General features: G+C 37.1%; 4 protein-coding genes across 4 annotated transcripts; 2 read left to right on the forward strand and 2 right to left on the reverse strand.

Annotated features, from left to right (window-relative positions):
- Positions 1-808: 808 nt before the first annotated feature.
- LOC145209003 (cytokine receptor-like factor 3) lies at positions 809-3,390 on the reverse strand. Its single transcript, XM_080079253.1, has one exon. It carries the CDS (start codon positions 3,137-3,139, stop codon positions 1,718-1,720), a length of 1,422 nt encoding a protein of 473 aa, XP_079935379.1. The 5' UTR covers positions 3,140-3,390; the 3' UTR covers positions 809-1,717.
- A 612-nt stretch (positions 3,391-4,002) lies between these two features.
- Positions 4,003-6,474, forward strand: LOC145233788 (vacuolar protein sorting-associated protein 45-like). The gene has a single exon (XM_080098575.1). It carries the CDS (start codon positions 4,410-4,412, stop codon positions 6,051-6,053), a length of 1,644 nt encoding a protein of 547 aa, XP_079954701.1. The 5' UTR covers positions 4,003-4,409; the 3' UTR covers positions 6,054-6,474.
- Positions 6,475-6,508: 34 nt separating this feature from the next.
- On the forward strand, positions 6,509-11,548 carry LOC145233805 (peroxisomal membrane protein PEX13-like). Its single transcript, XM_080098596.1, has 9 exons — positions 6,509-6,644; positions 6,789-6,885; positions 7,212-7,384; positions 7,702-7,832; positions 8,027-8,120; positions 8,198-8,316; positions 8,532-8,662; positions 10,457-10,662; positions 11,108-11,548. The coding sequence occupies exons 1-9, from the start codon at positions 6,513-6,515 to the stop codon at positions 11,156-11,158; spliced, it is 1,134 nt and encodes a 377-aa protein (XP_079954722.1). The 5' UTR covers positions 6,509-6,512; the 3' UTR covers positions 11,159-11,548.
- LOC145233798 (WD repeat-containing protein 25-like) lies at positions 10,671-14,094 on the reverse strand. Its single transcript, XM_080098588.1, has 7 exons — positions 13,770-14,094; positions 13,438-13,575; positions 13,233-13,370; positions 12,960-13,074; positions 12,483-12,653; positions 12,060-12,200; positions 10,671-11,492 (listed from the first exon to the last, which is right to left on the reverse strand). Exons 1-7 carry the CDS (start codon positions 13,973-13,975, stop codon positions 11,262-11,264), a joined length of 1,140 nt encoding a protein of 379 aa, XP_079954714.1. The 5' UTR covers positions 13,976-14,094; the 3' UTR covers positions 10,671-11,261.
- Between the last annotated feature and the right edge of the window lie 930 nt (positions 14,095-15,024).

Genomic DNA, 15,024 nt, shown 5'->3' on the forward strand with positions numbered 1-15,024 from the left:
GCTTGACAAACAAAAAGTTCGATGTGACAGATGCAGCGATACGGGTTATCTTAAAAAGATTTTAGCTTCATAACAAGCTGGCTGTAAATATGGTGAACGGTTCCTAGGCAACGCTTTCAGTAACTTTGAGTCAAAAACATTAGCTCACCTGACTTTAAAACCATTATTAATTAACTTGTTTGCTGCTGTTTATTCTCAATCTCCAGTGCTAATAACCAATTTGCCAAGATACTAAACGATTTTGCCTAACAATCTCCACCTAATTCCTTAGATAAGCTTTAATGTTTGAATATAAGTCCACTCTAAGCCTGTGTTACACGCGTCTTCCTGCAACGGCTGTGTCATTTATTGTTCCCACAATCGGTATTCAACAAGCGGCGACAAGGAAGTCAGCATTTTCGAACGAGAATACGTTAATTAATTCACTTTTCCTTGACATGTCTAAATTAATAAGCACACCTTGCTCGCTGGGCATTAGACACTGACAACGCCGCACCAACGTACGTATACATATAGAGCCGTTTTGCGTTTCCGTTTGTGCTCGCCTATTGTTCCTATGTAAATCGCAGGAATTCGGTGCTGATGCGTTTAGCACAATCTGGTTTGCTACGTAACCGGTTAAACGCCCGAAACAGTTTGTTATTGAGCTTTGTGCAGTCCATAAGGAACGTTTTATTGGCTCTATAAATCCAGACGTCTTTCTTATGATAAATTTAAGGCATTTACGTACGATTATGTAGCTGTTGCCAACGATATAATTACATAAAGGGTGCTGTATAACATGTTGGAAAACACAACGCAAACTAAGTTCAAAGTGCTTATTCTTGTGTATTAATGAAAATAAAAATAACGCAGTTCTGTACAAACAATCAGCGCCATGATAAAGTGTGTACTTAGCACAAATAAATGCGACAATAAACGACTTGTTCCAAGCTGGGACGCTTTGTAAAGCAATATTAAAGGCACTTACACAAATTTCATCGACGTAAACTACTACAAGTAGCGTTTTTCAGAAAAAAAGCGTTTACTTATAAACACAATTATGTAATTAAATTTGTGAGTTATGTAAAAAAGAAAATAAGAACTTGACGAATTCTTGTTTGTTTCATGATGGAAGCACTGTGTAAAATATTACTGCAAGGATTTTGTAAATAAATGCAGGCAGTTTTGCAGTGGGTAACACTTCACATAATGCACAAAAATGAAAGCAACAAGCTTCCTGCATTGGTTATTGCAGCTCAGACACCCAATGTGACAGCACACTGGTGGTGAAAATGCAGTGAAACTTGAGGGGCATGGATACAATATTTGCAAATGCAAAACATAATAAAGCACATTAGGAGCTAATTTTATTTTGCGTGGCAAGACAATGATCTAAATCAAGGCTATAAGTGTTTTGTAAAGCTAGTGGGCAAGGTACAGTCATACAACACTGCTTAGACTACATTTGTGGGCAAAAAGCTGTTTAGTTTTCAAACATAATGTACAAGTGGGCAAATGAGTAAAGAGGCCTGATCTCAATAATGATACTACATAATGGAACACATGCTATAAAACAATGTGCTTAAAAAGGCTTGGCTTTTGAGGCATGTGATTCATTTCACAATTACATATTAAACCATTCAAAATTTAACACACCAATTCTGTATGCATATTTCAAACATATATCTTGCACTTAATATGGCAGAATATTTAAGATTTGGAAGTCATAAAGAATTTAAATGAAAGATATTTTCCATCCGGAGGCAGAAAACATAAGAGCAACGGCAAGGTTGTGTGATGAACAAGGAGTCAGGGACTTGAAGGGATGCCAATCGAATACCGCTTCCCTCTCTCCAACAACAACTGATACTCGAAAAGTTGTTGGTTTTGTCATTTTTGACTTTACCGACTGGTTTTCTCCTTCGTCCACTTTTTCTAGCTTAAAAGTGACAAAAATCCCTCTAGAAAAACTAGAAAATTTGGTGGAGCCTAATGTACCATTGACATATACATGTCCATCAGCCATTAAACAGAGTGTACCCTCTTTTGTATGCAAGCCAGTTGCATCAGGGTCTCGTTTGGTACACAAGGCAATGCAGTCTGTTTTGTTCCTTGTTTTTCCTTCTGCCTCTATTTTCAAAGTTACTGGAAATCCAATCAGATTGTCTGAGACATCAGAATAAAGAACTTTGCCAAATCCATTCTTCTTACTTGCAGTTTTAAACTTTTCGGTGATTGCAAATGAATCAGAGTCCTTTAGAGTTGCCCATCTGAATCCAGACATAGTAGTCATTTTCTCTTGATAGATGCTCCATGGACTCCATTGCTTAGCTTCCACCTGTCCATTTGACTCCTGAAATATGCAGCGACAGACTCGAAATGTGTACACTGTGTTGGGTGAGAGGTTTCGCACTGTACACACAGTCTCAGGGCCAATGTATTCTTCTCTAAATGTATTCATGTCCCTTTTTCCCTTGATGGAAGTCTTGCTCACTCTACCCAAGCAACATTGCACTTTATACAACAATTTGTGTCCAGTCTCTTTCAGCTCCGAAATAACATCATCATCAATGTCATTCCACTTTACAATTATTCCACCAGGTCTCGGCTGCATATCAATAATTTGCACAGGTGACTGCTTGCTGATTGTTCCTTCCAAACGGATTGCTTTTTGAATAGTTTGCACAAAACCTTCATCAAAAATAACTGAAATACTTGGCACTTCTGTGACAGTAGGAACTTCAGGAAGACTATCTAAGGGCAAACTATCAGCCATTGAAACAAATTTCTTGAGCTGTTTTTCACATGCTTCAGAATCAATGTCTTGATTGAGTAAATTGTCACCAGCAGTGACTACAGCCGAGGCCTCGTCAATGCTCTCTTTGATGACTACATTGCAGTCTCTCAGAGGGTCAATCGAATTCTGTTCAATTTGATTGACTTCTTCCAGCAGAACTTTAACCCTTGTTTGAATTTCTTGCGTCACTTTCTGCTGTAACTCTGCAAAGTACTGCTGGATCTCCTTGCGAGTAATTTCAGCGGTGGTTTCGACTTGCGAAATAGCGGCATTGAGCTGGTTTTGGCGACCTTCCAGTTCGCATTTGTGCTCTCGTGCACTGTCAACAGTTTCGATAGCGTCCTGAACGTTTTGTTCCATTAGCCTTTCGTTGTCCTTTCGACCGCTAGTTATAAAAACACGTAAACATATCACGCTGCTCAGCCGGTTATCTATATAGTTTCTTTCACAGATCCTGTATAGTATACCAGTCAACAACGCCTATACGCAGTGACGGAAGTTAATTTCATGGCATGACGCGTTCATCATGCATGCACATCGTATTTTCAAACTACTGTCAAAAATTCCTATTGATCGTCGCCTCATTCGCAAACAATATTATGTGCGTTTTAAATGCAATTAGTTTGATTATTGTCAGATTTCATTTTGTTTGTTTCTTGAAAAAGGGAGTTTTCCATTAATATTCTGATGGGAATTTTTTGATGTTACGCATGAGTGATTATGCTGTTTTGCAATTTTGTCGAGTTCGACAAGCAGGTAGATAATAATTTAAAGTTTAATAAAAAAAAAAAACAACAATTTAAAGAACAGTCATGCAAAACCTAAATTGCGAAAGACTATATAAAAGAGTCAATCTGTCTTTTTGACTTCAAACAGAACTGAAGCGTTCTTCAAAATTGTCATTAGCAATTACAACACGATGTTTGCTGCTAAATTGTTTGTTGAGAAAATTTTGCACTTTTGGTTTCAGCAACACAATCGATAATTCTTGTGTAACTTTATTATTAACTTTAACATGTTGTTCTACAACGTATTTTTTAAAAATTCATGAATATCAAAATTTTAGCTATTGAGAGTAGGGTGCCTCTATTTCTCGACTTTTTCGTTTCTCGAGAAACGAGAAATTAAAAATGCATTTCTTGAGAATCTTGAGGTCCCGAAATTTTTATTTAAGCCTGATTTTGTAACAAAAACAAACAAAAATAATTCTGATTGTACGTTTTTTCGCTTCTAGTAGCGATCGCAAGTAGTGATTCGCTAGCAAATCAGCCCAAAACGAAGCGACTGTTATAGATCTTATGCAACCAGGCTTGACTATTCACTGGGAAAGGTGAAAGTTTAGCGGCAACGCACGTTAACAACGCTGTTTCGGAAGCAAAAAAAGAAAGTTATGTGCCCAGTCCGCTCTAGAGGCGAGTTGAAACGAAAAATACACGTAATTTTCTCGAGAAAATTTTTGTTTACTTCTCGAGAATCGAGACTCGATTTTTTCAAGATTTCTCGAGAATTTCTCAACAAGAAGGAACTCTAATTGAGAGTTGAGACATTTTTTTCGATGACCACTGTTTTATTAAACTTTATTTGCAATTTTGTTTAATCAGTGCTTGAGTAGGTATAAAAGCAGTCCATCATGGATGTTGTACTAGCAGTGAAGAAGTATGTTTCGAAAATGATTGCGGACAGTGGCACTGGTATGAGAGTGCTTATGATGGATAAAGAGACAACTGGCATTGTCAGCATGGTCTACACACGATCAGAAATATTACAAAAAGAAGTCTACCTCTTTGAAAATATAGGAAATGAACATGGTGAAGTAATGAAGCATCTGAACGCAATAGTATTTGTTCGACCAACGAAGGAAAATGTTCAGCTTTTGTGCAAGGAGCTCAAAAATCCGCGATATGGAAAGTACTACTTGTATTTCAGTCATGCCCTCAGTAAAAGTGATGTGAAAGTTCTTGCTGAAAGTGATGAACATGAATGTGTAAGTGACATAAACGAGTACTTTGCTGATTTCTATCCGGTTGATATTCACCATTTCACACTGAATATAACAAACTGTGCTCGACATTTCATATGGAGTCAAAACCACTTGACGAGGACCTGCCATGGACTGACGTCAGTGTTTCTTGCTTTAAAGAAATGTCCTATGATTCGTTACCAGGCGAATTCTGAAATGTGCCATCAACTGGCAGACAGCGTGAAGCTGTTAATTTCTCGAGAAGCTTCTTTGTTTGACTTCAGGCGTTCTGATTCAACTCCCATGTTGCTCATCTTAGATCGAAGATTTGACCCGGTAACACCCCTACTGAATCAGTGGACTTACCAAGCCATGACCCATGAGCTCCTGGGCATCAAAAATGGTCGTGTAGATTTGTCACAGAGGCCAGGAGTCAAAAAGGATCTTCATGAGGTGGTTCTGTCTCCACTACATGATCAGTTTTACAGAGAAAACCTTTACAAGAATTTTGGTGAAATTGGTTCAAGCATTAAAGAGCTAATGGATGATTTCCAGGCCAAGACACGAAGCCAGCAGAAAGTTGAATCAATAGATGACATGAAAGCATTTGTTGAAAATTACCCACAGTTTAAAAAGATGTCAGGAACTGTAGCAAAACATGTTACAGTTGTTGGGGAACTGTCCAAAATTGTTGGCGCAAACAATCTACTTGAAATATCTGAGTGTGAACAAGACATTGCTTGTCAAAGTGATCACTCCAGTGCAATACAAAAGGTTAGAGCATTACTACGGCAACCATCAACAAGTAGTGTGGATGCTTTACGCCTTGTGGCTTTGTATTCACTGCGTTATGATTCACACTCAAACAATGCTACCACGTCCTTGACTGACCAACTTGCTTCTAGAGACAGTCGTAGGATTATTTCTGGTCTCCTGAAATATGCTTCTATTGGCGGACGACTGAGTCAAGCTGCTGAAATTCCTGGAATTTCCATGACTCGAAAATTTTTCAAGGGCTTGAAAGGTGTAGAAAATGTGTACACTCAACATGTGCCAAAAATAAAAGACACAATTGAAGAGTTGTTGAAAGGACGTCTTAGGGAGTCAGACTACCCATATGCTGGGTCATCAATAATGTCGGAAAGGCCAAGTGATGTGATAGTGTTTATTGTTGGAGGCACAACATATGAAGAAGTTGCATGTGTTGATTCAATCAATTCCAGCAATTCAGGTGTTCGCATAATTCTTGGTGGCACAACTATCCACAATGGTTTGTCATTTATAGATGAGTTTATGACAGCAACAGCATCGTAAAGTTTGCAAATAAACTGCTTTTAAAACTGTGGTGCATTTAATAGTTATATACATGTTAATTTTTAGTATTTTTTCAACACAATGTAACAGCAAAAGACAACTCTTTACTGGCTCATTATCTTGGTTTAATGTATTTGTATGTCCCAAACTTGCTGCTGTGTGTTTTTGTCGGAACCAGTTATAATATGTTGCATGTGTGGTTTTGTTTGTATATTTGTAAAACGTAAAATATTATTTGTTTTGTCTTTTTGTCCAAAATGTGTTAATATCACATGATGAAGGAAAAAACATGTGCTTAACTTTCAAGTTGTGCAGATATTTTTGTTATGTTGTCGTAATAGACTGGTGCATTTGATTGTAACTCTATGAAGTTTTTTGTGACATTAGTTTTCATCTGTGTATGTGCAATACATGTCTTTAGGTACCATTAGTACTTAGCTACAATAAGCAACTGGTTAAATGGCTTCAAATGGATCCCCTCCGAAACCGTGGGAAATAAATCGGGGTGCAAGTTTGGGAAACCTGCGTTCTTCTGCTGATATAACTGATACAAGAACACCGCCTCCAGTGCCAGCAAGGCCAACACAACAGGTGATGTTTTATATGTATATATGTATTAATTTGACAGCCAATTGCTGATGGATCGAAATTTATGTTGACAAATGGCAGTAATAATATGTTAAAAAGTAGTTCGCTTTGCTCATGAACCTCCAACAAGCTGTATTTTTTCAACAGAGGTCATCCTTGTACCAACCATCATATGGTGGATTAGGTGGGATAGGAGGTGTGGGTTACAGTGGACTTGGAAGTTATGGATCCAGTTATGGGCTTGGTATGTTTTGATGCAAAATTTTTTACATCTTTTTACTAGTCATGATCCACCAATTGTTCCATCCATTATTTTGTGCCCCATAACATTTAAACATTGCAATTTCCAGCTTGGTGATTGTTCACTGCCATTGTGTTGCTATTTGTTTTTCTTACCAAGTGAAATAAACTTATTTTGGGAATTACAAACTAGTATTTACTCATACAATCACCAAGCTTGTTGTTGAACATAAAATATAAAACCTGAAGTTGAAAGTTCACTATGCTGCATTAGAGTATTGTCTAAAAACTAAAGTTGCAGTAACATTGTTTGCCTATTTATTTGTACAGGAGGCTATGGGAGTATGTATGGAAGTGGAATGTATGGCGGATCAGGTATGTACGGATCTTCATATCGCCCATACGGGTCCACAGGAATGAATGGAGGCTTTACTCAACAAGCGGAGGACAGCACAAGGCAGGCTTTTCAATCTGTGGAAAGCATTGTCCGTGCCTTCACATCTGTAAGTTCAAAATGTTCAGCATTAGTTGTGTGTTCTGTATGAAGCTTAACTCTAAATGCAACATAATGATATTTACATTGAAAAGACATAATGAGTAGATCAAACTGTGGTTTGCCTGGGATCTGCCAATCAACCAGCACACACAACATTGCTAACGTTGATTATCACTGCGTCCGAGTAATATAATAATAGTAATCAACAGTGCTTGTTTGTGAAACGCTGTTGATAAATGAGTTGTTTTCAGGAGATATATATTTTGCCTTTGTTGAAATCACCAGTCTTCTATTACATTTTTATGATTTATTTTGTGTCCACAGGTATCTGCTATGCTTGAGTCCACACTAGGGGCTGTGTACAGTTCGTTCCGTGCAGTGTTGGACGTAGCTGACCACTTCTCTCGAGTGAGGGCAACTTTCACCGATATACTTTCTTCCATCGCCATTTTCAGGTAATTCAACAAAATCAACATAAAGAATCATTTTTAGACTGAATACACTTACATTACTTTACTTCCTAATGTGTTGTGATAACCAGTGTAAAAGAATCATTTATACCAAAAACATTAAAATTGCTTTTGCTACTAGTGAGTGGTTGAATTACTCTTGTGTTGTGAAGTCTCATGTACTTTTGGTTACTTTGCAGGTTTATAAGATTTCTATACCGCCGTGCCTTGGCACTGCTGAGATTACGTCCATATGATGATGCATGGGATGGAGCTGGAGGTTCAGATACAGCGGTAAATAATTACTTTGTAACTTCTTGCATAGCTTTACCTCTTCTGTTTAAATTTTGGTTAATGTATTATTTTTTCAGAAAACAGTGTGCAACCCAAATTCCCAACGGAAGTCATGGCCAATTATGTTATTTGTAGCTGTTGTCCTCGGAGGACCATACCTCATTTGGAAATTATTAAGAGGAATCACTTCTCAAAAGTATGTATTTCTTTATCACATAAACAGACAAAAGATAAACATGGCAATCATTGCTCCCTTTACCAACTTCAATACATCTTACGTACATAAGTGAAGCGTCGGTTACTTTTTAATAGGGCTGCTGTACAGCAAAACAGACACAGCTTGTTTGTTTGCAACCTCAAGTATATGGACCACTTACCTAATGCCTCACAAAATACTTGTTTTTCTTTCAGACCGACCACACAATCGTGGGTTACAGGGGAAGGTGATCATGTGATCGCTCGTGCTGAGTTTGACTTCCAAGCTGATGGTGAAGAAGAATTAAGTATTCAAGCTGGAGAGACGATAGTTCTTGCACCAAAACGTAGGTGTTGTTAATTTGATTTTTACGTCGTTTAACTGTTAAAACAAGCAGCCCGACATACGTAAATGTATGTAATAAATACATTTGATTGTGGAAATACTGTACAAAGAATTTAAAGAAACACTGATTTACCAAACATGCAATTAAACAGAATTTGGTATGAATGTTGTCTGTTGAAATCGGAAAAAATCAAAACTATTAAAACATCCCACCTCATCAAGGGCGTCCACAGGTTTTCGGTTAGGGGGGGTCAAGGTGGGTTCACTCTGCCCTTTCGGCCGGATGCAAAAATTTTTAATTTCACCGAAAATCACAGGCAGCTGGAGAATTTAGCACAGCACGAATCGAATGCAAAGGGACGGCAGACCGCACACCAGCTGCGGACCGCTTCTGGAACCGCTACTTTTGTAGTAACACTATATATCATCGCCATGTATTCATCAATTTTGGAGCCTGTCACCCAAGCCCTTCAGGCAGTCCAACTGAACATGTTAGGTGTCAAGAAGCACATTGACAAACTCGTATCAATGTTTTGTGATCATCAGCAAAATGCAGAAACACTTTTTGCAGAAAACATTGATAAAGCGGCATTGAAGTCAGCCGAAGAAATCGGTGTCACCATATATGACCCACGGCAATGTGTCCTTCAAGTATTCAGAGCAAATACTGATGGCACCAGTGAGAAATACTATCGCCGCTCCATTTACGTTCCTCACATGGACTCTTTAATCCAGTCTCTGACAAGCCACTTCTCAGAGACGAACATGCCGGCATTCATGTTATACCGACTGCATCCAGCGCAAATGGAGAAAACTGACTGTTCAGACTACAAAGCCCTGGTCAAAACCATACACCAATTCTACAACTTTGACAATTTTCAGCAGGTCGCCATGTCGTGGTATGACATAACCATAAAAGGAAAATTTCCTCAGTCCGAAGACCAGGAAGAATTGGAATTTGTGGACTTGGTGAAAAATATGGAACTTTTTCCAGCTGTACCTCAAGCAATGATAACATTACTGACCCTCCCCGCCACTACTTGTACAGTAGAAAGATCATTCAGCACAATGAGGCGGGTCAAAACATGGCTCAGATCAACCATGTCTGACGACAGGCTACCCGGGCTGTGTATGATGAGTGTCCACAGAAACCGAATAAACTGCGACAAAAATTCGTTCATCCAAAAAGTCATAGAAAAATTTGGCAAAGACCCACGTCGACTTAACTTTTTATTCAAGAACTGATGAACTAAACTGGTGGCTGATTGTTCTTTTCTGTATGATTCAATGTTACGAACAGCTTCATTGAATTCACGAAATACGAGATGATTTTATCTGAAACTGTGAATTATCCTTCTTCAGATTTGTGTGAGATAAAGCCAGTGCCCGCACTAGTAATGTGGTTCTGAGAGCACAGGAGCTCAAGTTGTCGAATTTTGCGATTACGGGTAGCTCGTAGGTATCTTCGTAAATTAATAGAGGAAGTGGGATACTCCCGAAGAAGGGTGATGATCACAATTGGAGAGCTTGACTAGCCAGTCATCACTCGTATCACCTTCACTCCTCCCCCCCCTTTCAGAAAATTGCCTATTTTTGCATGTTCTCGCTTTTTCATTTTTCATACAACAATTTTCCAGGGGGGGTCAGCTGACCCCATTTGCCCCTATGTGCGGACGCCCTTGCACCCCATAATAGTACACACAATCCCGTATTGTGTAAATCAACATTTAGTGTATTAGATAAAATGAAGAGTGTTAAAAAATTGTAGATTTGAATCAGTAATGATATTTTGCAGAGTTGCAGCCACGGATTAATGGTTGGGTGATAGGAACAAAAGATGGAAAGACCACCGGATATTTACCGACTAATTATGTTAAAATCCTTGGCCTTAAGCGAGGAAGGGGAAAGTCCCCTGCAACGCCTCAAACCAATTCAAATCCTTCAGCTTCTCAACCAGTTGCAACTACAAGTGTAAAGTTACCAACAGTTTCGGAACAAGAGGTACAAAGTTTAGAATGTGGCAGGCAAAATATTTTTATTACACAGCAGTAAATGTAAAACCATTCACGGTAAACTGTATTATAAACTTTAAATGTAACATAACAAAGTACAATATATTTCAGGTTTTTGGTAGGCCCTGTTTTTTTTGCTGAAAAAGCAGCTAGTTTTTGACCAATATATTACTTTGTGAAATATGAGGTTAGGTCTTACAAATGTTTCCAATTAAAAAACATGCTTTAAAGAATAAAATATCAAAAACTTTTAATAATTGCCTCCACAAATGGAAAAACATGCTTAAGAACACGATGAGGTCTTTGTACAAAAGCTGGTCAATGCAGCATTGCACGAAAATGTGTAATACGACTTTTAAAAACCTCTCAATAAATCATAAAAAGTGAAAAGAAATGACTTTTACAACAATAACAATTCCTCGTCTTTTTTTCAGTGGGAAAACATCCACAGCAGCTCACAAAATCCTTCGAGTGCTGATGTATAAAAGTTAGCTGCTCTTTCTGTGATGACAATTTTCCGAAGGTGTTCTCGCCTTCAATGATCTGTTTCACTCTCTTCTTATTGCAACATAATATGGGAGATACTGGCTACGTCAAAACATGCAATGTTCCGTCCCAGTCACCAACGGCAACCATTCCCGGTATAACAGGATGACACTGCACATCAACACATGATACTTCATCTTTGACCAGTAGTGGAACAGTTCTCATATAATTCCCATTGTTGTGTTTGTAGCAGACCACAGTGCCGTTTGAACTGCCAGAAATGACAAAATGTCCATCTTTTGTTGTGTCAAAAGCGACTGGGTATTGATTAACCTGTGATACAGAGAAAAATCAGTTGTGCAATAAATGTAATTTCTTTTATATTGTGACTGGGTTGTGTTTACTATCTGTGTTGGTTACTAAAAACTTTAACTGGTCAAGTTTTCTCTGGTGAATAATTGCAATATTTACCCAAATAATTTTGGGTAACACTTCGGAATTCAGTAGGCAACAGAACAGATTTTGCTCTTACTGTCATAACATGAAACCAAAGAGATGGAGAACTATATGTAATTTGCTTTACATTGTGTATGGTTCATCCCTACCTCTATGCAGACTAACACAAAAAGGCAACATTTTAAATTACAACTGACAGTTTTGGTTCGTAGCATAATGTTAGGATCTTTCTGGTGAATAAATGAACATTTTCCTAACTAGCAGTATGTCACATTCAATATGGTTTAAAAATATTAACATTTGCAAATAACAGGAACTGTCTACAATATTATTGTCAGTTATATGAAGCCAAAATAACCGTGCAACTTGCTGTTTCTAACATAAACTTTACATACAGTTATGTTCTGCAACTCTGCAGCTCAATTAATATTTTTTACTACTTACAGTATGGTTTTGGTAGCGCACAAATTTGTCAAGTCTGTATGGTTTCTGAGAACTGAACCTGGCAATGTAGTTTCCAGTGGTTTGAGCAAGAATATTTGCTCCACTTGGATGAACCACAACATACGGGCAAGTGTACCGTTCCTTAACAGAGATTGAAGGCATAAAAATATAGGTAGAATTTAAGGTTCCATGGTATAAAGTAAGCAATATATCAGCAACACACTTGAACAAACCTATACTACTTTTTAGTAACTACTCTTTTACAAAAAAAAAATGAAATTAAATGAAAAATATGAAGATTTGTCCGAACTGTCCCTAAAAGGGGCATACTTTCATTTTGATTACCATTTCATAAATATATATAGCTACTTTATCATTGCAGGTTTAAAACAGAAAGAATTTGTAATTATATCTCCAAATTACATGATAAATCTGGCTGGAGAGTTTTGCGCCTGTTCGCAGATCCCAGACGATGAGATTGTGTTCAGCAGATTGTCGATTGACCAGGTCACTACTGGCGATAAAACTTGTAGAACCAGAAAGAAAATCAAATGACAAAATCTTGCCGCTCTTGAATTTGTATTTACAAGCTTCCTGAAATGCAAAGTTATTGTCAACAAATGTGAAATCATCAAAGTTGTTTGTGTTGATTAAAAACATTTGTAATTTGACAAAAGCACATGGCTTATATTACAGGCCCTACATCATTTTCGCAACGACAACACAAAAACTGCAACAAGTGCATAAAACATGCAAAGTATTATTTATTATCTTTTAAAGTCTGTGTTACGATCAGTCACAGAAAGCTTGTTTAAAATTAGCAACAAGGCCATGGTTTAATGCAAAAGTTGAATCAACCAGGCATAGAGCAAATTATCTTTAGAAATAAAATGAATGAACCTTGCCAGTTCTCATGTCAAATGATGCTAGAAATGAATTTTCTCCTCCAAGCAACACCATGTTGTCATCTCCTTTCCACCATTTCCCAACTGAAAGTTGTTCATCTACTTTTAACCTAAGTTGAGTAAAATGACAGCACATCATGATTTTTGAGCATAAAAAGCAATGCAATGTTGAATCTCTTTTTTTAGGTAAACGATGGTATGTTGTTTTGCAAAAAGTTTTGGATTTTAACCTGCACCCAAAAACATTGTTTTGAATTTACAGATTTACTTGTTGCTAATTGTGCCTTGGTTGAGAAAGTCAAATACATTGACATTTCCACTGAATGTGCTTGTGAGAAGCTGTCGACTTGAGCGTGACCAGTCACAGTGTTTTACCGGCGACGAATGATGTAAAGTTCTTACAAGCCTGAACAAGATGATAGTTTAAACTAGTTCTGTATTGCAATTTGTTTTCAAATAAAATACAAGCTTACTTTATTTTTTCATTTTTCATCACATCGTACAGTTTTACAGCATCGTCGCTGCATGTTGACAACAAATGACTAAACTTTGGACACCATCGAAGACACCAAACTGGTGATTTTGATATCCGACTTGCTCGAGCAACTTTTCTAAGAAAAAAATAAAATGTTACACATAACAGTTGCTGAATATTGTATGATGATAACATTTAACTGTAGGTATGAGTTTCTGCTGCCTCAAAGCTGCAAAAGCCAACTGCAATTATAAACATTTAATGTTCCATAAATTTACATTTGTTCAAATGTTTTAGTCAAAGTGAAATGTCTTAAAATTGCTATTTTACCTGGGTAGAACACTTCTATAAACCCTATCGTCGTAGTCCAAGACTGTTTCGTCTGAAATAAACAGTTCCTTTACATCGTTTCGTTCCTCGCTTTCGTTATGATTGACATTGTTGGCTTCACTTCCAGTTTTGCCTTCAATTTCTTCAGCTTTCCGTCGCTGGAATTTTGTTACATAGGGACGCAGCTTTTTGGCTGGAGGTTCCATTAAAATTGTAAAACGTCTTTAATATCGAACGGTTTGCAATAAAAAAGCAAAAATTTGCAGCAAAAATTGCTGGTTCTTGCAAAAATTCCATTTGTTTGCTACGATCTTTGTTGCTTCACGCGTGAGTAACCATAAACTCCCAGTTTTTTGTATGACGTCAAAACACACAAAAAATACTTTAAACTTTCCTAAACTTAACTTGCTTAAATATATGAAAGTTTGCCACGTTTTGAGAAAATTTTTATTGATTCTTAAACAAAATAAACGAAAACAAAAACCGGATTGAGAATAAAAAGTGAAAGAAACGCCGATTTCCGACTTTTTGTTCACTCGTACCAAGTTATCGAGTGTTTAAACAGTGTATTTACGTGCTACGAATCGTTGTGAATAAATGTGTCTGTCAAAGCAGGAATTTCTTATTTTACATCTTCGAAGGTTTCACAAAAGGTTTGCCGGCTGTTGCTAGTTTTTAGCTGATCTCGTTGACTTGATGTTTAAGAAAATGATTATAATTTCGCTGCAGGTTTATAGCATTTAACATTAAACTGCTTGAACCGAAATATATCTGTGTCATTATAATTGGTAATTGTAATGTTTTGTGACCTATTTTTTGGAAAAAGAAAACTGTACATGAATGAAAAGTTGCACAACAATGTTATTTGGCTTGGATGGTTGCATGTGTAGTATCTTTGTAACAATTTGGTATGCAAAATCTGGAAGTTGAATTCTTCTTTATTAATGTTGACATATATGTAGCTTTTTTGTTTTTAAAAGCGTATTTATCATTGCATTGTGCAAATAATAGAATCCAAAAAATCGTTTTTGATTAACCAACAATAAAGGCAAAATATTGATGTAATAAACCTACATTTTGTGATCCCTGTATATAACATGTAATAATTATCTTTTACCATTACGGTTTGCAAAATCCGTAAAAGTTTGTTTGTTGAAAAAATCTTTTGGGACAATTAAATATGTCATCAATTCCAAGAACCGCATTGTACGATAGTATTTACAAAATAACATAAATGATTAAAACATATTGGGAA

The sequence above is a fragment of the Phallusia mammillata genome, chromosome 1, assembly GCF_965637545.1.
Source record: "Phallusia mammillata chromosome 1, kaPhaMamm4.hap1.1, whole genome shotgun sequence".
Lineage (NCBI taxonomy): Eukaryota > Metazoa > Chordata > Ascidiacea > Phlebobranchia > Ascidiidae > Phallusia > Phallusia mammillata.